This window comes from Eumetopias jubatus, unplaced genomic scaffold (genome assembly GCF_037043125.1).
Source record: "Eumetopias jubatus isolate StellerSeaLion01/CBP00866 unplaced genomic scaffold, mEumJub1_p1.0 scaffold_3, whole genome shotgun sequence".
In the NCBI taxonomy this organism is placed as follows: domain Eukaryota; kingdom Metazoa; phylum Chordata; class Mammalia; order Carnivora; family Otariidae; genus Eumetopias; species Eumetopias jubatus.
The window spans coordinates 71,460,415-71,484,444 of NW_028274809.1; the positions used below are offsets into that span (position 1 = coordinate 71,460,415).

Sequence of the window (24,030 nt, forward strand, 5' to 3'; positions counted from 1 at the left end):
TGCTTTTATGCCAATATCATACTGTTTTGATTACTATTAGTGTTATAATATAGTTTGAAATAAGGGAGCATGATGCTTCCAGCTTTGTTCTTTCTCAAGACTGCTTTAGCTATTGGGGCCTTTCGAGAGTCCCAATTTTAGGACTGTTTTATTTCTGTGAAAAATGCCACTGGAATTTTGGTAGAAATTGCACCAAATCTGTAGATTGTTTTGGGTAGTATGAACATTTTAACATTAATTCTTCCAATCCAAGGGCACGAAACAGCTTTCCATTTATCTGTGTCTTCAACTTCTTTCATTATCAATGTCTCATAGTTTTTCTTTTTTCAAAGATTTTGACAGAGACACAGCGAGAGAGGTAACACAAGCAGCGGGCAGTGGGAGAGAGAGAAGCAGGCTTCCCGCAGAGCGGGGAGCCCGATGCAGCGCTTGATCCCAGGACCCTGGGATCACAACCCAAGCCGAAGGCAAACGCTTAACGACTGAGCCACCCAGGTGCCCCAATGTCTCATAGTTTTAAGTATACAACATTCACTTCCTTGGTTAAATTAATTCCCCGTAGGTATTTTACTTTTTGATGCAGTTGCAAATAGGACTGTTCTCATAATTTCTAATAGGGTGTAATAGAAATGCAACTGACTTTTGTATACTGACTTTGCATACCGTAACTCTACTGGATTTATTCAGTTCTAACAATTTTCTAGTGGAGTCTTTAGGGTTTCTATAAATATTATCATGTTATCTGGAAAAGAGAGGCAGTTTCACATCTTCTCTTCTCATTTGAAAGCCTTTTATTTCTCTTTCTTGCCTAAATACACTGGCTAGAGCTACCAATGCTATGTTGAACAAAAGTAGTTAAGAGTAGGCATCCTTGTCTCTTTAGTTTAGTTTGATCTTAGAGGAATAGCTTTCAGCTTTTCACCGAGTATGATGTTCACTGTGGGATTGTCATATATGGTCTTTACTATGTTGACATATGCTCCCTCTGTACCCATTTTGCTGAGTTTTCATCATAAACAGATGCTGAATTTTGTCAAACACTTTTCCTGCATCTACTGAGATATGATTTTTTTTTTAAGAAGATTTCTCCTTCATTTTGTTAATGTGGTATATCACACTGATGAGATATGTGGATGTTGAACCATTGTTGTATCCTAGGGATAAACCCGACTTGATCATGGTGTATAATCCTCATAATATATTACTGAATTTGGTTTGCTAATATTTTGTTGAGAATTTTTACACGTATGTTCATCAGGGATACTGTCCTATAAATTTCGTTTCTTACAGTGTCCATGTCTGGTTTTGTTATCAGGGTAATGTTGGCTTCATAAAATGAACTAGGAATGATACATCCTCTTCTGTTTCTTGAAAGTTTGAGAAGTTGGTAGAATTTATATAAGTGATCTGATCCTGGACTTTTTGTTGGAAGGTTTTGATTACTGATTCAATCTCCTTACTCATTAACGGTATGTTCAGATTTTCTACTTCTTCATAATTCAGGTTTAGTGGGTTGTGTGTTACCAGGAATTTATTTCTATAGGTTGTCCAGTTTTTGGAATCTAATTGTTCATAGTAGTCCCTTATGATCCTTTGTAGTTTTATGGTATCATTTATTTCATTTCTGATTTTGAATCCTCCTCTCTTGGTGAACCCAGCTAACGGTTAGTCTATTTTGTTTAGCTTTTTAAAAAAAAATAACAGCTCTTAGCTTCACTTATCTTTTCTATCATCTTTTTAGTCTCTATTTACCTTCCGATCTTTTTAATTTCCATTCTTCTACTAACTTTGGGCTTACTTGGTTCTTCTTTACACCACTCCTTTAAAACACTGCACTGGAAGGTCTAAGTAATGCAATAAGGCAAGAAAAGGAAATAAAATGTACACAGTTTGGGAAGGAAGACATAAATATCTTTATTTGCAGATGATGCCCTCTACTATGTGGAAAATCTCACAGAATCAACAACAAAAATCCCTTGTAGAATAAAGGATTACAGTAAGGCTGCAGGACACAAGGTTAATATAAAAAAAAAAGTCAATCGCTTTCCCATATATCATTAATGAAAAAGTGGTATTTAAGACGAAAATCTTTTACAACTGAATGATAAAGCAACAAATAGACCAATTTAAAAATAAGCAAAGGATCTGAAGAGACATTTCTTCAAAGATATAAAAGTAGCTAATTAGCACATGAAAAGATGCTCACAATCATGAGTCATCAAGGAAATCTAAATCAAAGCTGCAATGAGACATTTCACACCCATAATAGGATGGCTAGAATCAAAACGTAAGATAAGTGTAGGCACAGACGTGGCAAGATCAGAACCCCCACACATAATTGCTGGGAGGAATATAAAATAAAAATGGTCCAGCTAGGTTGGAAAATAGTCTGACAGCTCCTCAAATAATGGAACACAGAGTTATACTGTATGACTGAACAATTTTACTCTTAGGTATAAACCTAAGATAACTGAAAACATAAGTCTGCATAAAAACTGCACATGAGTATTTACAGCACCATTACTCATAACAGCCAAAAGATGGAAACACAAATGTCTTATCAGTGGATGAATGGATAAACAAAATGTGATTTATCCAAAAAAGGGACTATTATTCATCCATAAAAAAGGTATACCCAAGTCAATGGAATAGTGTTCATCCATAAAAAAGGAATAAGGTACTGATATATGCTATAACACAGATGAACCTTGAAAGCATGCTAAGTGAAAAAAGCTAATACGAAACACTACAGTGTATGTTTCTACTCACATAAATGAAAGTCCAACATTGGGAAATCTAGAAAGACAGAAAGTAGACTACTGGTTGTTTAGTGCTGAGAGGGAGGGGCAGTGTGTGATAGCTAAAGATTCTGGGATTTTTTTTCTTGAGGTGATAAAAAGGTTTTAAAATTGACTGTGGTAATGATTTGCACAACTCTGTGAATATACTAAACACCACGAAACTGTACACTTTAAATGGGTGACTCATATGGTATGTGACCTATAACTCAAAAAAGCTATTGTTTTTTTAAAGATTTTATTTATTTATTTGACAGAGAGACAGCAAGAGAAGGAACACAAGCAGGAGGAGTGGGAGAGGGAGAAGCAGGCTTCCCATTGAGCAGGGAGCCTGATGCGGGGCTCTATCCCAGGACCTGGGGATCATGACCTGAGCCTAAGGCAGATGCTTAATCACCGAGCCACTCAGGTGCCCCTCAATAAAGCTATTCTTAAAAAAAAAAAAAAGAACCTTAACAATTACTACAAATACAACCAATGCTATCCACTGGACAATGCTTAATAACTTGGAAATTATTTAATACACAGTAACAGAAGCAAATCCAGAATGAAATGCTCTTCTTTGGCTCCTCATTTCAATGAATCAATGCCATGACTGTGATGACTGCTAATTCCTGTTTCGAAAATTTTCCAGACCAAAATTATCTTAGCCATATGCAACACCATGGAACTCTGACCTCTTCTAAATATTCACGTGCTAGAGCATCCATTGCCACACTACTGTGAAGCCTTATTTTCTACTTTCTATTCAAAATAAGTAGTCTTTTCAATTCTCATTAAAAAAAAAAAGACATTAGCTGATTTTAAGGTTTATGAATTCATTCATGCCCAAATCCAGGTAAGAAACCTTATACATACACAAGAGAGGAGGATCTGGAGTCCATTTATCACTCAAAACTCCCTAATACGTAGATGAAGACTACCAGAAAATTGGTATTCAGATCACTCTACTGTCCCTTTACAGAACTGTTTTTCACTAACCTGTACACTTTGGCATCATGTCCTTTGCTTACACAGAGATTTACCAAGAAACAAGTTGAGTAAGCTAGCAATATACTATTAATATTAATACTACACTGAAGACAATGTCCACTCTATCATTCACTGTACCCTTTCAGACCAAACTGCCAAGGACTGCTTTCTTTGAGGAATTGGGTTTCTTTTCCTCATGAACAAAACACCTTATAGATCTGGTTCTATTTCCCTGTGACCTTCCTGATGCCCAAGAGTCCAAGTTTAACTCTAAAACACTGTACAGGGCTTAAAAATGCCTATCAGTGTCACAAATTTGACCCACTCTCAGTACTTCATCTATGTTTTTCTTGATTCCATTTTAAAACTATTCTCATTTTCTTGTCTAATTGTATTTATATGTATGCATGCATGTATTTAGTTCCTTGGAAGCTAACCTTGTAGTAGACAAATGTGTTAATGACACTGGTTCTTTTAATTCTTGAGATAATATAGTATGCAAAATATGCAAATGGTACTGAGCTCTGTAAGTTGATCTACAAACTAGAAAACACGTAAATAAAAAGGCTCTCATTATTTCATATTAAAAGTAATCAATCTCAAAGCAAAAAAGGAAAAGTGTAGTGGGGTTAGCAGTTCTTAAATTGAGTTATAGAAATATATATGGAACTTACATAAACAGTTACATATTCACAGAATGCTCCCAAATTTTACCTTTTATTTTTTTTATTATTTAAAGATTTTTTAATTTATTTTTTAACAGAGAGAGAGAGACAGCGAGAGAGGGAACACAAGCAGGGAGAGTGGGAGAGGGAGAAGCAGGCTTCCCACCGAGCAGGGAGCCTGATGTGGAACTCGATCCCAGGACCCTGGGATCATGACCTGAGCCGAAGGCAGATGCTTAATGACTGAGCCACCCAGGCGCCCCCAAATTTTTACTTTTAACAATATGAATTAAAGGAATTAAATTTTCTTTAAAAAAATATTTAAAATTCTACTTACTGTTAACAAAGAGATAAGATGATCATAGTTTTCAACCACTCAAATTGTAACAAAAACTTCAAGATGAAGCAACAGAAATATCAGCAAGATTAATAACAGAGGCAGCCCAGCTAACAAACGGCTGAGAACCAAAAGATCTTCAGAAAATAACTTTTCGGAACTTAGAATCTATATTTTCCCAAAAAAACAATACTATCTGTAAATCTTAGATTCTTAAACTCAGGTACACTATATACTAGTCATGTGACTGAGGGAAACGACTTCTCTTTTCAGATTTCAGATCCTTACCTATAAAATGACACAAGTATTATCCTATTTAAAATTAAAAGCAAGGGCGCCTGGGTGGCTCAGTCCTTAAGCCTCTCTCTGCCTTCGGCTCAGGTCATGATCCCAGGGTCCTGGGATGGAGCCCGCCATCAGGCTCCCTGCTCCGCGGGAAGTCTGCTTCTCCCTCTCCCACTCCCCCGGCTTGTGTTCCCTCTCTCGCTGTGTATCTCTGTCAAATAAGTAAATAAAAATCTTAAAAAAAAAAAAAAGCTATATTTAAAAAAATTAAAAGCGAAAAATGTTCTACAAAATGTTAAGCACTATATAAATATAAGGTATTTCCCTATTATTTAATCCTTAACATAACTGAAATTGATCTATCATGCCTAGTCCTGACCTCCTTTCTGAAGCTTCAGCTTTACTAAGTGTCTGAGACAAGGGGAGTGTTATGTTGCAAGCAGTTCAGCGATTTTGAAATATTCCCTCTGACATTTAAAGGTCTCACTCATTAAATATACATTTTGTTAAGTAGTATTAAGGATATTATATAAAACTAAATACATAGTATGTAATTTAAATATTCTGACAACGTATTACACTATACCTTAAATGTATCTATTTAAGCCAATATAAAGCCAGGAAATAATGATAACAGTAGCAATCACAATCATCATCATCATAAACAGAAACATCTGAACCCTTACTAAGTTCCAGGCACAGTTGTTTTAAGTGCTTTAATGTATTATTTCTTTCAATTAATCTTAATAACAAACACATGAGCTACTGTTACCACCATTTTACGGAAAAAACACAGATATAAAATAATTTTTGCAAGAACACAGAAGTCTCAGTTTCTAAATCAAAACTAAAGAGCAAAGCAGGCTAGGAGTAACTGATTTAAGATTGGAAATGTTCCTATAATCCATTAAAAAAAACTGGATGCCATTTGAAGCAACTGAAAAACATTAAGAAAAACTCCAACCCTGATTTATCTTAATCAATAAAAGACATAAGTGGTTTTTTATGCTTGCATTTGTTTAACCCCCACAATGAAAACTACGACTTTTAAAGTAATCTAGGACGTTAAGAAAAAGCTGGAATCGTCCTGAAGATACTTATCTTTTCAAGCGAATGTCAATAAATTTTCTAAACACAGCCAAGACTTTTAGCAGCTGATATAATTAACTCTAACAATTAAAATAAAAACAAATGTGGCAGCTAACATTTATATAGTGTTTATCATGTGGCAGGCACTATTCTCATTCAGTGTAATAATTCATCTAACACTAACAACCTGATTGACTGATACGGAAAATAAGAAAGGAAGATGTAATAAAGAAACTTGCCCACGTTCACACAGCTAGTAAGTAGTGAAACGGGACGCCAATCCAGGCAATAGAGTCTGGGTTCAGAGTCTGTTCCTCACTAATAAGCTTTATGAAAAATTAGAAAAAGATCTGTAGACAAATTTTTTATGAAGACAATACAGGGAAAAAAATCAGACCTGAGCCGAAGGCAGACGCTTAACCATCTGAGCCACCCAGGCACCCCAATCAATCTGTGCTCTTATTAAGTCATAATCATTTAACCCAGAACTTTTCTATAGGATGCAGATATGTGATTCTGTACCTCTGGTAAAGTATCCTTTTGTCTAGCAACAGAATAAAAAAATACATTATCAACCAGCCATTTAAAATGAGACTCAGTAAATTAGTTCATAGAAAATGAGGAAGTTGGGGCGCGTGGGTGGCTCAGTTGTTAAGCGTCTGCCTTCGGCTCAGGTCATGATCCCACAGTCCTGGGATTGAGCCCCACATCGGGCTCCCTGCTCAGCGGGAAGCCTGCTTCTCCCTCTCCCACTCCCCTGCTTGTGTTCCTGCTCTCGCTCTCTCTCTCTCTCTCTGTCAAATAAATAAACTCTTAAAAAAAAAAAGTGAGGAAGTATGTATTATATGCATTTTAGAGAAGATTTTTACTTTAGTCTTTCTCTGAATATTTTATAAAATGCTTATTACTGTGTAAAAATATTTTAAAATGAGACTTTTTCATGTAGTATATCACATGATATATACATTTATACAAATACTTAAATGGAAATTTTCACTAAAAGATTCTCTTAGATTCAAGTTACCTAACATCAGTCTTGTGCACATGATTTAATTAGCTGTTCAGCCAATAATAACCTGAAATTTGAAAGATGAATATGAACTGCATTAAACCTAGAAATCATGCCTTCTGAGATTTATACTGTTTTTTACTAAAACTACTGTTTATAACACTAATAAGCCATTTCAAAACCGTAAGTGCTATCAATCCAAAGGAAAATTAACTATGTAAGAGTAGCTTATGTAGATTATGAATCTGCAAACTCGTTATACTAAGCATGAAAATAAAGCCCCAAAATTTGTCTCAAAGACTGATAGTAATACATCTTCACAAGTCTTTTAATAATCACCCACCACTAAAAGCAAAATACTTAGAAGCTATACTAAAGAAAAACTTAACAATCACTACTCTACCACTGCTCTGTGTACATGCAGAGAAAAGTCAGATGAATAGGTATAATGTTAAGAAAGGATGCAGTTTTTGATCCTTTGACCAAGTCATCCACATTGACTAATTTAGTCAAATTTATACTTAAATTGATACTTATGTTTTTTAAGTAAATAGGTTTCCAAGTCTTTGAAATACAGTATGATGATTTTACATAAGACCACAAAGCCTTCCTCATAATTTTGAATTCCACAAAGATTGAAAACACTGAGTTTTTGCTACTTGGTGTGAATAATCATTCATTTTCCTGCAGATATTAGTGTGTTTTATTACAGGATGCCTCAGATCCATCTGAGTGTCTTATTAACGACACTCACTACTTTTCTAAAATCTAAAAACCATGTGGCCCCAAGGATTTTGAAAGAAACTGTGTACATACATTCCAAATTAAGATGTTACCTGATATTCAGAATCCAGTCTAAATGAAGACTCTCTTGAGTGATAGGTATCATTTAAACTATTTCCTCTGCTTCCAGACATCATCCTAGCACTTAAAGAGCTGGGGGGTTGAACAGAAATTCTTCTTGGAATCCTTGAAGGTTTAGACTCCATTCTGGAGGTTTCCTGTGAAATGCAAATGTTGATTAATTGCCTTTGGGAAAACATGCAAATCTCTGATTCTTAATCCTCCTTAATCATCAGCTCAAATCAAGAATTAACCATGCAAATTAACTATATCCGACATTGTGAATTATGAGACTATCAACACCCCTCTTCTCTAAGGCAGAAGTCTAAAGTCCATCAAAGGCTTCCTATTGACCATAGAATGAAGCAAACTGATGAAAGAGGGATGAGGAACTGAGGTTGTTTCCAAAGCCTGGGCTTTTTTCCTTACTCAATTTTGTCTCTATGGAATCCAAGACAAATTTGTTCTTGGCTGTCTTGCTATTCTTATCTATTATTAGTGTTTAATACTCAAACCATGAGCATTAGCTACACTGTACTATTTGCACCCCCCTTATCACAATATACCCTCACAGGACTTTGTACGTACCTGGAAACTCTATACATTCCCCATTCAATTCGTTGTCATGGTATGAAATCAACCATTTTTCTTTGTGTGCTTCTACTCTGTATATACTTTTAAGACACACTACCTTATGCTATAATTTGTTTTCCTATCTCCCTTTCTCAAAAGTGAGAATAATTTCTAACTTTTCTTTACTAAACATTCCTCTGAACCTACACCAAGAGTCACAATAGCTATGTCTGATCTTTTAATTATACATATATCTCCCACTTTTCAAAAGTCCACATTATGCCACATCACTTTTATGAAAGACCTATATATAGTACCTGCTTTCGTTAACCAAAAGAAATCCAAAGACAATTTTTTGGTTTTATAAAAAGGCAACGAAAAGTGAAAAAACACCATTCAGCATTTGTTTTGCAGCATTATAGAGGCAGTGTGTACCCTGAGTAGCAAGTGACAATACCAACCTCATTCCCCGGGAACTACACTTATCTCAGCATCAAGCCACCATAACTTTAAACTCTGTCTACAAGCTTCTGTGCTTTATCTCGATGTATACTGTGTATCCATTAGCAAGATGTGGTGTACAATAACAGAAAAGTCTGAGAGGTTATTTTTTGGATCTGGGAACACTCAAAAGCTTTCCCATATAAACTAATGGTAATTGCTTCTTCACTTTTCACCATTCCAGCTTACAAAAGGATTCACAGAAATGCTCTACTTTTGAACAGAGGTGGACACCTGTGTGTATATGAATGGAATGATATAATATGTATTCTTTTATGTCTGGTTTTATTTGCTCAACATTGTATTTGTGAGATTCATTTATATTGTAGCATGCGGCTGTAGTTAGTTCACTCTAATCAGTTTATATAGTATTTCATTGTATCAATACACATAAATTTGTCCATTGTATTGCAGATCGACACTGAACTGTTTCCAATTTTAGGCTGTTACAAATAGTGCTGCTATAAAGACATTACTTTTATAAATCAAAAAAACTTTAAATCACAATAATCTCTTCAACTTCTCCCCACCCACTTTCAAGGTCAAAACTTGCCTTCTTGTTCTGGTAGTGGATTGACATTAAACCAACTACAAACAGATGCATTTCACTTAAATGATATGCCACTTGGGTAAGATATATTTGCTTTATTAAAACATTCAAATTTAGGGGCATCTGGGTGGCTCAGTCATTTAGGCATCTGACTTGATTTCGGCTCAGGTCATGACCTCAGGATTCTGAGATGGAGCCCTGCTTCAGGCCCTGCACTGGGCATGGAGCCTACTTGAGATTTTCTATCTCCCCCCTTCTCCCTCTATCCCCTCCCACCCCACCCGCCACCCCTGCCCCCCAAAAAAGGAAAAGGAAAAGATAAAAAAAAATTCAAATTTAAACATTTAAGGTAAAAATATCTAATCTATTTTTGGTATGTAACCTCATTAACTTGCCAACTTCGGATCAATCAACACTTTCTACCTTAAAAGTTACTACAAAAGAATTTACTTTGCTGATAATATTTAAAAACATGGTATCAAGCAATAACAGAAAAGAGAATGAAGAGAGGAAAAAACAAAACATATGATCTATATTGCAGCAGAGGATACAAACATGAAAAAGATGTAACACAAACTCATTCTCAATTAAAATTATTCCACTAAAAATATCTAATGACAAACCACAGTAAGTCACACTGAAATATGATTAAAGAAAGCTTATCACAAAAGGTTAGTTTTGAACTTCCAGTTAAAACATGACAGATTATCCTTATGCATCTATTTTGCCCCTCTTTCCAGAACCCTGATAAGACGACAAATGAGGGGTGCCTGGGTGGCTCAGTCCTAAGCGTCTACCTTCAGCTCACCCTGCATCGGGCTCCCTGCTACGTGGGAAGCCTGCTTTTCCCTCTCCCACTCACCGTGCTTGTGTTCCCTCTCGCGCTGAGTATCTCTGTCAAATAAATAAATAAAATCTTAAAAAAAAAAAAAGAACGACAGTAAATGAATCCAAAGGGGCCACAGAAGGCAAGAGATTTCAATGTGTATTTGGAAAATCCAAAGGAGGAGTAAAGGCACAATAATTAAGCAGAGAAGATAAAACTACACCCTAGGCCCTTAGAAAGAGGTAGAAACTAGGAGCCTCAGCACATGAAAAATAACCATGACCGGGGTGCCTGGGTGGCTCAGTTGTTAAGCGTCTGCCTTCGGCTCAGGTCATGATCCCAGGGTCCTGGGATCGAGCCCCGCATCGGGCTCTCTGCTCAGTGGGAAGCCTGCTTCTCCCTCTCTCACTCCCCCTGCTTGTATTCCCTCTCTAGCTGTCTCTGTCAAACAAATAAATAAAATATTTTAAAAAAAAAGAAAGAAAAATAACCATGACCTGAAGGTACAAGATACCATAAAAGAGAAGATGCGTGGGCTTAAAATAAAATCTGTAGTTGGAGCAGTAAAACCCCAAATTCTTCCCCTAGCTTCATTCTTAAAAAAGTATTTATTCTCTCAAGAATAAGGATTTCAGAGGCAATTCATCCCACCCAAGTATACAATCAAATCTGCAGAGGTAAGTGTAAAAAATAAAATCTATATGCTCAATGCTGAGACCTGAGGACTTTTTCCCAGTCCTATTTCTACAATGTTGCCATAAAAATTAAGGGATTTTACTCTTGGATCACAAAACAAAACACCAGAGGTAAGATTTCTGATACTGATATTTGGACTGCTCCCAATTACCAAGCTAGTTTGCCACATGAACATCCTACCCCACAGCAAAGTCCACTAGTCACCAAGAGTTTTCTAATCAGTTTTTTGTGTTTCCTTCAAACAGATAAACATTAAGGATTACTAAGTATCCAATGAAACCCTCCGATATGAAAGACCAGGATAACCGTCCCCCCAAAAAGGAACTTAAAGGAAATTTGGGGAAAATAGCTAACTACTACTCTCAAAGAGATCAAAAGACATCCATTCATAAAATAACAGGGTGCTTAGGAAATTGGAGTATAATAAAGAATTTGTGGACATTCAAAATGGGATACACTTTTTAAAAACTGTGATACAATGAAATGAGTAATTCAACAATTATTGGGAATAAATTGAGGAAACCTCTCAGAAATAGAAACTACAACTTTAAAACAGAACTAACCAGGGGAATTATCATCTGACTCTAGCCATGATTAATAAAGAGAGAAGAAAGAAAACTACCAAAGAAATAAAAGAAACTTTCTAGAACTGAAGGATACAAATCTCCACATTAAAAGGGCTTGAGAGTACCCAGAAGGATCAAAGGAAAAAAGACCAACACTAAGCACAATTTATCATATTGAAATTTTAGAACACCAAAAATGAAGAGAAGATCCTGTACTGGCTTCTTAATTACAACTTTAAAAAATCTTAAGACAATGAAGCAATGCCTGTTGTACTGAGAAAAATGCTTACCCTTGAATTCCAATCAATTAAATGTGAGGTGGAGAATAGGACCCGTTTTCAGACATGCAAGATCTTTTAAAAAGATCAAAAAACAAGACAAATATCAAAGGAAGATAAATGAAGAGTATTGTCCTATGAAAATGAGAGTGTAAAAAATGAAAGAAACAAACATGGAACCCAGGAAACTGTTAAGAAAGAAAAGTCTAGACAAAGAACCCAAGAAATAGTTCCAAAGGTAAATGAAAGCATAGGATCCAGACCAGAGCAGGATTGCAGATAATGGAAGCAAAGTTCAGGGGGGAGGAAGGTGGGGCATATGGAAACTATTCTGGCATATATGGCACAGACCATGATACAACTGGGGAAGAAAAACTGCTAAGTACAAAAGAACAAACGGCAATTAAATTTTCTCCATTATCAGTTATTGTTCAAGAAAGGGGGTGTTTCGGGGTGCCTGGGTGGCTCAGTCCTTAAGCCTCTGCCTTCCGCTCAGGTCATGATCCCAGGGTCCTGGGATCGAGCCCCGCATAGGGCTCCCTGCTCAGCGGGAAGCCTGCTTCGCTTCTCCCTCTCCCACTCCCCCTGCTTGTGTTCTCACTGTGTATCTGTCAAATAAATAAATAAAATCTGAAAAAAAAAAAAGGAGTGTTTGGGTGAATATTAATTAGTTACAATAATGTAAACATAAGGTATTGAATCAACAGTTTTGCTACAAACATGCTGTAGGATGGAGGTGACTGGGGAAGTGAAGACAAGGGTAAATAAGGAAAATACATATGAAAAATTGCTAAACAGTATAAACATTCTTCAGAAATGTGAAGGCAGGGGTGCCTGGGTGGCTCAGTCGTTAAGCATCTGTCTTCGGCTCAGGTCATGATCCCAGGGTCCTGGGACCAAGCCCCACATCAGGCTCCCTGCTCAGCGGGAAGCCTGCTTCTCCCTCTTCCACTCCCCCTGCTTGTGTTCCCTCTCTTGCTGTGTCTCTCTGTCAAAAAATAAATAAAATCTTAAAAAAAAGAAATGTGAAGGTAAATCCCGGAACAGCTAAAAGTTGAAGGTAACTGCCTTTGGAAAGAGACTGGAAATGAAGGGTGGGGCAAAGTACTCCTCTTTTCCTTTTTAAAATAGGATGACCATATTTCCTGGTTTGTCCAGAATCTCCAGAAAAGTCGTAATTCCTGCTCATTTTCCCAGGACAATTATTAATAGTCCTTGGGTTGTCTCTTAAAAGTGACCTGGTTAAATCTTTTCTACCTTCTAGCTTTTTTTTTTTTTAAGATTTATTTATTTTAGAGAAAGAGAGCGAGCAAGCAGGGTCAGGGGCAGAGGGAGAGAGAATCCCAAAGCAGACACCCTACTGAGCAAAGCAAGATGCAGGGCTCTATACCAGGACCCTGAGATCATGACCTGAGCCAAAATCAAGAGTCAGTCGCCTAAACTACAAGCCATCCAGGCGCCCCTATCTTCAGCTTTTTATAAACCATTTACACTACATCCATATAAAATTTTATCAAAAATAATTAAGAACTGGACATTCAAAGAAGGTATACATTAGTAACAAGAATATCAATGGTTAAATACTGACATGCAAAAACCCATAAATGATTTAACAAGTAGCAGGTTCATCATTTTATTAAGATAGCTATAAAAATACTAAACAAAGGACTATTAAAAAAATACTGAACAAGGGACTATATTTGTGATGAGGATATTAACAGAAAGACAAAATGTTTAAGAGATATAGGCCTACACATAGTTCTATAACAATTATACTTCTTAATCATACCTTATACTTTACTTTGTATTTATACTCAATTCTTAACTTGCAGACTTACTTGCGGAATGAAACTAACCTAGTAGGAAATCTGCTCAAAACAAATCTCTTGGGAGAAGGCAAAGAGGCAGAGTCCTCTGAGATACAGAATTTATACTCTATGAAACTATTTTTGGCAACTCCTCTACATAAATTGATTGAATTCTGACAATGTAGGTGTTAACCAGAAAACTTACATAATTTGGTTGCATAAGTTGTAGGTCAAATGCACAGAAAAATGTAGAAAAAAATAAAACGTGCAGTCCTTGAAAGACTGCTACCAGACCACTTACAGAGTACTATGGAGGCATCTTTTCAAACCTAGATATTTAGTGTGTGCTAGGCACATTAATACTGAACATGATGATGAGAGGACGTTGAATGTAAGCACTGAGATAGTGACTATGAAGATGCAGTCAGGTAGAGAACAAACAAACCACACAAATAATCATGTAACTTAAATTGTTGTAAGTGCTGTAACAGAAAAGTATATAAGCAAGAACAAACTATCAGAAAAAGGTATTTGAAGTTCAATACTTTTAACCAAGACTTAGAGTACAGCACAAAAAAGTTCCTAAGTACAATCTTTCCTCAATGGTCAGTATAATAGTCTCTCAGTTTTTCTAACATTGTACGTCTTTAAATCTAAATTTCTTTAGATTTGATTCGAGTTAGACAGCTGTTTGGTAATTAGATGAACATTACCACCAAGGGCTGGCTTCATAAATATGTCACACATGCAGAAGTACAAGATGCTACACTTGATTGAAAGCTCTGCTCCTGACATCTTGAAATTCTTGATACTTTCATCCTTGAACTTGTGTTTTGTTTTTTTTGGGGGGGGAGTGGGGGAAAAGGGAGAGGGAGAGAGAGAATCTTAAGCAGCCTCCATGCTCAGTGCATGAGCCCAACTCATGAGCCGAAACCAAGAGTTGGACGCTTAACCAACTGAGCCACACAGGCACCCCTAAACCTGTGTTTTATAAGTCAGATAGGACAGTGGAGCATGAGCTTGAGCAGAAGGGATGTGACTATTTGCCATGCCTTCCCACTCAAGTTGTATACAGCATTCATGATTGGTATGAAATTTCCACAGCACACTTAATTTGTACTCTGTTTAAGCCTCATGCAAGTCCTAGGCATCACAAGTCCACCTGAATTATATGTTCATGTTTCTTACCAACATATCTGAATAAGCTGAGGTACTGCCAGCTCCAAGGGGCTGATTTTCCATTCTCCAGACTTGCTTTGAATGCAGAAAAAAGAAAATGAGCGACAAAAATATTTTTATCAGTATTTGAAACTTTTAGGGAACTTTTCAGCTTTGGAAATGAGGTCACTTGGGTGAAGATTCTCTGGAGCAGATATTTAACTGCTAGTTTACCTAACCGGTTGTGATTTCACCCTGTTCAGTATACCCTCCTCTCACTTTGAGGCATTTTAATAATGACTGACATAAGCAACAGGAATGGAAAATAGATACATTCACACAAACTCTACAATTTATGTAGTCTGTTCATCTCATAAAGCTGTGACTTGTTAGCTACTAGGAAAATTGGCTTTTCCCCCCCCCCAAAGGTAATTTCATTCTGCTGGGCTTCCTAAGAAACTCTCTGAAGAGCTCTTCAAAATAAGTTCATGTTTTCCAGTTACCTGCTGAACATTATAAAGGATCTTTAACAAAAAAAAAAGTTAACAGCACAATGCAAATCTATTCTGTGGAAATAATCTTGCCTTAAACCTTCTCTCAGTTCAGATTAAAAAGCCTAAAGAAATTCTGTATCATCACCTGACATGTAAAATTCTGTAATTCTGTGCCTGATCTTATCTGCAAATTATCAAGAACTCAAAATCACATGTTAAATGCAACTGAGAAACTCTCTCACAACTCACACTGGAATACAAACAAATTAAAATTGAATTTTACAATGTTTTCAGCAAGACTTTACTTGGATTACCAGAGCCACTCTGGGTAAACCAACAAAGTCAGTCTCTAATAATACCATGCTTGGCTCTATCTAAAGTGAACTCACATTTTCATCTTTTGTATTTCATTCTACTAGTAATGGTGCCACTTCCAATCAAATTCTTTTTTTCTAGTACCTTACTAGAAAGGAAGTCTAAATTCTTTGGCCCAGCATCCAGAACTCTAACCTACTATTTCCACCTAATTTCCAATTGCCACCAAAAAACCAAACCAAACCAAACCAAACAAACAAAAAAACCCCTAAAAGTTACTGAGTACTTTTGGGGTGCCTGGGTGGCTCAGTCGTTAAGCGCCTGCCTTCGGCTCAGGTCATGATCCCAGGGTCCTGGGATCAAGCCCCACATCGGGCTTCCTGCTCAGCGAGATGTCTGCTTCTCCCTCTCCACTCCCCCTGCTTGTGTTCCTGCTGTTGCTGTGTCTCTCTGTGTCAAATAAATAAGTAAAATCTTAAAAAAAAAAAAAAAAAAAGTTACTGAGTACTTTCAATATACCAGGTAGGGTGCTAAATTCTAGAAATATAATAATAAAACCTATCTCCTGAAACTCATATTTCAGGGGTAGAGGGAGTGGAATAAAAATAAGTACAAAAATAACTGTGATACAAGTATAATAGCAGAGATACACAAAATGCTATAGAAGAGAATCTGAAGTTCCTGATAGATTACTCAAAGCAATCCTTCCTCAAAACAATGAAAAATGTTAGATTAAAATATAAAAAGCATCCTCTTAAAAGCAATGGAGGCCTGACAAGACAATTAAGGATATGTAATGAAAAGAATGTAATGAAGGGAAAATGGGATTCCAAGAGATATGAAAACACAAAAGCGATTTCCACCCTGGGAACATTTGTAATTTCTAGAAAACTTAAATTTTCATTTTACCAGTCCTGTGGAAGAAATCAAAGCCCAGAATATGCATAAGGCATGGTTATGTGGATACTGATTTTACTAGTCTCCCAACTTGTCTCTGCTTGATTTTCAAGCAAAATAAAACAAATAAAATTGGGCTTAAATATTCCCTCACTGCTTAATGCATAGAAAAATATAAGAGAACATCACTCCAATTCCTAACATAACAAGAATGAGCCAGATAATCTATTAAATCACTTTTCTCAAGTGCACCAGAGCTGAGGCTACGAGTTGAACAACAAAGAATGGGTGAGCCCCTCCACAAGAAGAAATAAAACAAAGGTGGCCACAAAAAGGCTGATAAGAAACAGCAGAAATTTATCAAATTCTTAAATATCTAAAAATAAATATCTGCTAGTGTGAGACAGTTTAGAAACTCTGGGAGCCTCGACACAAGGTGAGTCTTTTGCAAAAACCTCCACTGAGAGCTCCTAAGAAAGAATGAGGACAAACAGGAGAGCTGAAAGTCTCATTCTCTATAGTTATGACCATGCAGAGCCTGCCTATGCTTAAGAGAGAACTTGAAGAAGGTCATCCATGCTCCAGATCCTACAGGAGTACAAGGTGGGATTGGTTGTGGCTAGGAAAGGGGGTATGAAACCCCACTTCCAGGACAGATCCTACACCAATACAAGGCAAAGGTCTGTGGCCACTTGCAGGGCTATGAAACCTGCTTGTCCAAGATCTCCCATCAATACAAGGCAGAGATCAGTTGCTTTTGGGGTGCAGGAGGGTTGGGGGGCATGGCAGGGGTCTGCATGCACACTGGACTCTAGGAGGCAGGAAGAAGAACAGAAATTTTGAGACAGCCCACCTCTGAGGACCAGGCACGGAGAGCCTGACTGACTAGAGAAAGATATACAGAACTAAGAACACCCCCTTTTACCATGAGCTTTGCTTCAAATAAGAAACAAAGGCAGCCTACTGCTGAGAGAGTTACAACCTGAGAGAGAGAGAGACTCTTTATGATACAGATGTGCAGGGCCTGCAGGAAGTTGAGGATAGTGAAAGAATACTAAAAGAAATCCTCCAGTACCCCAGCCCTCACACCAAGCACTATGTAATAGCAGTCTACTACTGAAAAACTCTGAAGGTAAAGTGATGATAAAGTTCAAGCCTGGCTCAACTACAGACTAAACCAACTCAACCCATCACACCAACAGTCTGACAGAAGTAGAGTATGTCCATATCCAGGCTTAAATATTATCTCAATTTCCACTTTTTTTTTAACTTACAATGCTGGGCATTTAACCAAAAATTACAAGACACAAAAATAAAAGGAAAAAAAATTAACCCACTGCCAAGAGGTATGAGTCAGCAAAACCAGATGAATATGGCCCCAATGTTAGCAAAGTGGAAAACTGATGCATTTAACGATAAAGTAAGCAAAACTGAAGAACTACACAAATAGGCTAAAAGAAAATTATCCAGAATGAAGCATGGAAAAACAGACGACGATAAATATAGAAGAGAGTGTTTAAGAGACACCGAAAGAGGAGTGAGGAAATGTGTACATTTAGTTGGATTTACACAAGGAAAGGATCAGGGCAGAGAAAAATATTGAAGAAATACTGGCTGAAATTTTTTCAAAACTGACAAAAGGATCAGAGTCAGGAAGCCCAACAAGAATAATTACCAAAGAGATTTAGCAATTACACCAATTTCTAGATCAGACACTCACACCACACTGAAAACTGTATTTAAAAACAACAAAAACCTGAAAATGCCATGGGAGCACTGACTGGGAATAGCCAAAAGTTCCAGATGAAAGACTTCAGAGGAGGTAACATCTGAGTTGACCTTTGAAGAATAAAAATAGGAGACAATGAAAAAGTGAACTGAAAAGCTTCTGGCAGTATCAGAAAACTCTTAAGACCAAGGGAGTTTTACCTATTTCCCTACTTAGGGAAAAGGTTTCTTTGAGCACTACCACAAATTGTTTACCAACTATGACTTGGACTCCTGATTACCAAATTTAGAAAGCTTATTAATTCCTAAGATCAGAAAAATGACAGCATAATGTTAAAAGGTTTTTTGCTGATCCTACTTATAAAGGGATCTCTCAAATAACCTGTATCCTTTCCCATCACTCTCTAGACCACTCTGTTCCATTACTTACAATTAACAGTGTTATTCAGGATTGGTCAAGGAATCACACAGTAGTCATAAACCAAATAACTAGACTAACAAAAAAGGCCTCAGGCCCATCTACACTCACAAATAGTATGGCCCACACCTAAGACTTTCCCTTTATTAATTAATTAATAAAGATAAAAATAAATATGAAACTGAGGCCAGGCAAGATAAATTAAGCATTGCCCAATTTTTGGCACACCAGCCAATTTCTAACTATTTGCAGAAATGACAGTTAAGAACACAAGCTATGAGATCTGTCCTTTACTCGTTGTGACCCTAGGCTTAATTTCTCTAATATTTATTTGCCTACAAAATGGGGATAATAAAAGTACCAACTTCCAAGGTATATTTTGAACTTTGCTGGCACATACTACGTATTCAGCAAATACTCGCTACTATTAAGCAATGCTATCACTATTAAAAAGTTTCATACAGCTTAGTAGACATTCTCTTGGCTTTTTCATTACTTGAAATTTATCTTTTTGTGCCTGGGTGGCTCAGTCAGTCGAGCATTCGACTCTTAATTTCAGCTTGGGTCATGATCTCAGGGTCCTGGAACTGAACCCCACATTGGGCTCTGCACTAAGCACGAAGTCTGCTTGTCCATCCCCCTCTGCTCCCCGGCCCACCCTGCCCTTGCTCTCTCTCCCTCCCTCTCTAAAATAAAATCTTTTAAAAAAAAGTGTCTTTAACACATGGTAAAAAGACTTTTTAAAGTCATTCAGATTTATTACAGGAAAATAATTACTATCTTAAAAAAAAAAACCTTGCCTATATAAGTATATGCACATATATTCCCAAATATTGGGAAAAATAAGCATTATTAACATTTTGTTATCTCTGGTTGGGTTGTTTTCTGCTTTATATTGTTTTCCAAAATTTCTTTAATGTACCTGGTCTTCCTTTTATAATTAAGGGAAACAGTTATTTGCAAATGAAGACATGTTTTTTAATAACTTCTAATAAAATCTATAAAGAACTTCTAAGAATAATTCCCTAAATTGCAGTACTACTGGTCTACCCTCTTTTAGTATCTGCATACCACAAGAGAAATAAATACTAAGCTAAAATGTACTATTCTAGTAAATATTAAGTAGAAGATAAGGTTAAAATCTCTCACAGAATGTTTCAAGTACCTGAGTATGCCTTAAAAAATTTACTATAAAAAATTTCAAACGCTAGAGACAGTAGTAAACCTCCATGTACCAATCAACAGTCTCCAACAATTATCAACACCTGACTTACCTTATAGTCTATTTTACCATCCTCTATTTTAAAGAAAATCCCAATCATGACATCTTTAAAAGTGCCTGTACTTAAAACTATTCTAAGCAACTTGTGGTAAATTATAAAACATGGCTCCAAATCCCTCCCATCCAAGTACGCATACCTCTTTATACTGTGATGTTGCTGGAGGTAAAATCTGATTTTCCCCCTCTTGAATATGAGTCTTGTGACATTTACTTTGACGAAGAGAATGCAGTGTTAAGTGACATTATATGATCTGCAAGGCTGTAAAAGTCTTACAACTTCCACTTTCACTCTCTTGGAATGCTGTCTTGAGACTCCCATATCATTAGGCCACATGAAGCAAAGCCTAAATATGAACCAATACCAACTATCAGACATGCAAGTAATGCCATCTTGGACCTTCCAGTCTGAGAAATCCCATAGCTGAATGCTGGTACATGAGTGAACCCTGGCAAAACCAATGGAACTGTTCAACAGGTAGACAGAACTGTAATAGTAAACAGCAGTTTTAATCCACTAGGTTCTGAGGTGGTTTCCTATGCAGCAATAAAGTATCATAACTCATCCTAATTTTAATTTTGCTACAATTATTATTTACCCAGTTTCTATGAAAAATCTGATTCTATTTCAGGGTCTAATTTAGAATTTATCTTAAACATCTAGTGGAGTTCCAGTTAGTGAATTGTCAAGAGCACAATATTACTACACAATAAATTCATGGCATGAAGGCCAGAGTTATCACACAAAATACCTATGTACTTTAATAGCCACTAGTCTTCCGGAATTGCAAACATAATTCCATTATTTACCTCTATTTGGTATAGCCTTTTCTTTAAAAAATCTGCTTCTGAGGGAAAAAAATAGATATATATTTTAAATGGGAAATGCTAGTGTTTTGTTGATCCCAGAGAACCTGAAGATATGGAAGCTGTGCATGGTCACACCAAAAGTCCTCTAAAAAATTGCCTCTGGGTTTTTAGATGACAGCTATTTAAGATACAAAGATATACCCATGCCTTAAATAATAATTAGAAAAATGTCTAACATCTTCAAGAGAAAATATGACTATTAAGTCTACACTACTTTATAAGATAATCTGTTCTTCTCTGAAGTATATTTAATCTATAAATGTCAAGTTTCAATCTTCACTCGGAGGGGACACCTAATTTTAGGGTTTTTTTTCTGAAGGGTGAGAAACACATTACAATGGAGTGCAATCATCCTAGTGAAAGGTGAGAACCTAGCTTTAAGGTTCAAAATTTGCCCTCTTCTAAGGCTGTTGACAAAACTGGGTGTAGAACAGTAGGTGATTTCAAAACCAGATATTCAACTTACGTAGTTTAACTGGTAGAGCCACTGAGAAATATATTTGAGAGCAAGAAAAACCAGTTTTGACCACATGAGTTCAGACCAGAATAGAAAAGTTAAGATCAATGAAAATTAAACCCCAGCCAACTCTCAAATTAGAATTTTATACCCACCCTTGGGTTCATCTTACTACTAGCAACTCTAAAGATAGAGTTTCTATAATGATTTGTGAGAAGATAAATTATTTCATTACAACAGAATTTTGCTTTACTGATTTCAAAGAGCTCCTACAAGTAATTCAAAATCTTACTCATTTTACATTGTAATCCTACTGTGATCAGTTGTTAATCCTGTTACATTTAAGAGTTAAAAGGTTCATTAGTTCAGTTTAATTTGTTGGTTAAAAATAAGGTTTGATGCAAGCATTTCACCCTACATTCCACTTATACATTTCCCATTGTTCTTTATTATTGGCACTTAATTATCTGCAGTAACAGATGGATGCTGTCAGTAAAGATAATCTAAAAATCATTTTTACTGGACTTAGGGACACAATAGCTCTCCATTCCCAACAGCATAGAGCACTTTCTAAAACAGCAGGTCTTTCATGTCACCTTCCATTCAATCTGTTGCAGCTATGGGAACAAATTGTCCATTCCTAAAACAAAATAGATACCATGACTCTGGAATTTCCTTATCAAACTGCTAGTCATCTTCACATCTCAGTTCAAGCAATACTTCCTGTAAAAAATTTCCCCAAAGATTAAACACCCCTCCTTTGTGCTCCCACAGTACTACTATGTTCTTAAATCAAGGCAACAGCGGTAGTTGTTTATACATTAGCCTCATGACTAAACTCTGAGTTGTGGAAGGCGGATGCTATGTCAGGCTCATTCTTGTAATGTGAAGCCCTGGTCTAGTAGCCAGAATACAACAAATAACAAATTATCAAAAATGTTATACATAACTTGGTAATTTTGCACTATTATTTTCCTAAAATAGTAAAACATGGGCAACTCTTGAACTTATGCGAGATGAAGAGTTGTATGAAATGGCTATGGAGCTCATTAAAAATTGGCTGTATGAGAGCCATGGATGACGTCTCAGTTGATTATGACATCTTCATGTAGAACATATGTGCATGTCTATATAAGGGAATCTTTGTGCTTTATCTTGGAAAGTAAGCTCTCTTGCCAGCGTAGCAAAGAGTAATCACCTGTATTTAAGTAAGTAGAAATTTTTAATCATTCTTATTCAAGACATCTGACTCTCCATGCAACTTTGGAAAAAAGCCAAGACTATGCATACCCACATGCTTACATCTGTGGCATAATTTAGAGAGCAAAGGAAAAGTTGTAAAAAGTTCTTATCTAAAAACATTTGTAGTATGGAACTTACAGAAATACATTATTGGAGGGAAGGGGATATTACAGGCAGAGTAAAATTTTAAGGTTATTCTGATCAGAATATAAACACCTGGACTTCAGGTATCAATTTCAATTGTTTATATCCATTAAAAATTCACTCCCAAGAGTATTACATCCCCTAGGTGTTGACTACTACCGGCTACCTCATCTAATTTTATCCTCACCTCAACTCAAGGAAAACTGCTATGTTTCCAAGGAAAATCTGAAGAGGTTAAATAATTATGGCAAAATTAAGACTCAAAACCAGATCTTCTGACTCTAATGCCTCATACACCACAACTGTTTCACAAGAGGCTGTAGAGCTGTAAATGAAATACTGACCCCCATTCCTGAATCAAAATGTTTATCTCATGAAAAAAAATCTAGTTACACCATGTGCCTTGTTAACAAAAGTATATCGTTTGGTTTTTAAATCAAAAATTCATTTTTAACCTTACTTTAGCTCTAGATAGAAAGGAGAGAAGGGACTACCGGGAGGTTTAAAATAATTTGCAAAAAGAACTAAAAAGTCCTACAAAATTAAAAAAAAAAATCTTACTAAATTCAATTTCACTTTGGCACATTTACTCTCAGTAGTGCCAAACGACACTAGTTGTGACGAATCCATTTCCAGGACAGATTTTCCCATTACTATCTACATGTGTACGTAGAAAAAAATAATAACTGTAGTATTTTATGGTGCTTCTTCGTACATGTTCATCTTCACTACGCAGTTCCATCAAGATGAGGGAAATTCTACAACTGGTGCCTTCCATTATTTTCACTTCTTATGCCAACAGGTTTTATACATATATATATACCATCAACTATTTCTATTTGAAGAACAATTTCCCACGATAAAAAACAAATCCCGAAGTACCACGATATTCAGGAAATGGAGCGATCAATGAGCAAATCTTCACCGCAACTAAAGGGCTGGCAAAGACCCTTCAAATGGAGACCGGGTTGGCGGAGTCCCAACCCTCTCCACCTTCTACACGGCGCTCACTAAATACTTCACTCGTGACACTCCCGGTCCGTAGAGATCCGGAGAATCCTCCTTACCCCCATCCAAGAGGCCGCCGAAGGCCAAAGCAGGACCCAAGCCCCTCGCCCTCGCCGACCACAAGGAAGACGTACAATCTGCCTGTCTACCCGTCACAAACTCCACCACCAGACGAAAGGCCACCGGCGGAGGCCTGCGCCCGGCCGCCCTTCGTAACCGCCCCG

General features: G+C 36.7%; 1 protein-coding gene across 10 annotated transcripts in view; it reads right to left on the minus strand.

The window, feature by feature from the left end:
- Positions 1-24,030, minus strand: part of MARCHF7 (membrane associated ring-CH-type finger 7) — a 70,070-nt gene that overhangs the window by 45,736 nt on the left and 304 nt on the right. For 5 of the 10 annotated variants that reach the window (XR_003610789.2, XM_088021681.1, XM_028113109.2 and 2 more), the window contains exons 2-5: positions 20,226-20,432; positions 18,417-18,499; positions 14,985-15,050; positions 7,992-8,156 (exon numbers count right to left, since the gene is read on the minus strand). Coding sequence is in view for 9 of the 10 variants with exons in the window: in XM_088021681.1 (XP_087877807.1) it covers positions 7,992-8,156; positions 14,985-15,038 (219 nt within the window). In the remaining variant the exon portion in view is untranslated. Of the gene's footprint in view, positions 1-7,991; positions 8,157-8,586; positions 9,844-14,984; positions 15,051-18,416; positions 18,500-20,225; positions 20,433-24,030 lie in introns of those variants that run through there. The other 5 variants (XM_088021683.1, XM_088021680.1, XM_088021684.1 and 2 more) reach the window with 5 other exon arrangements.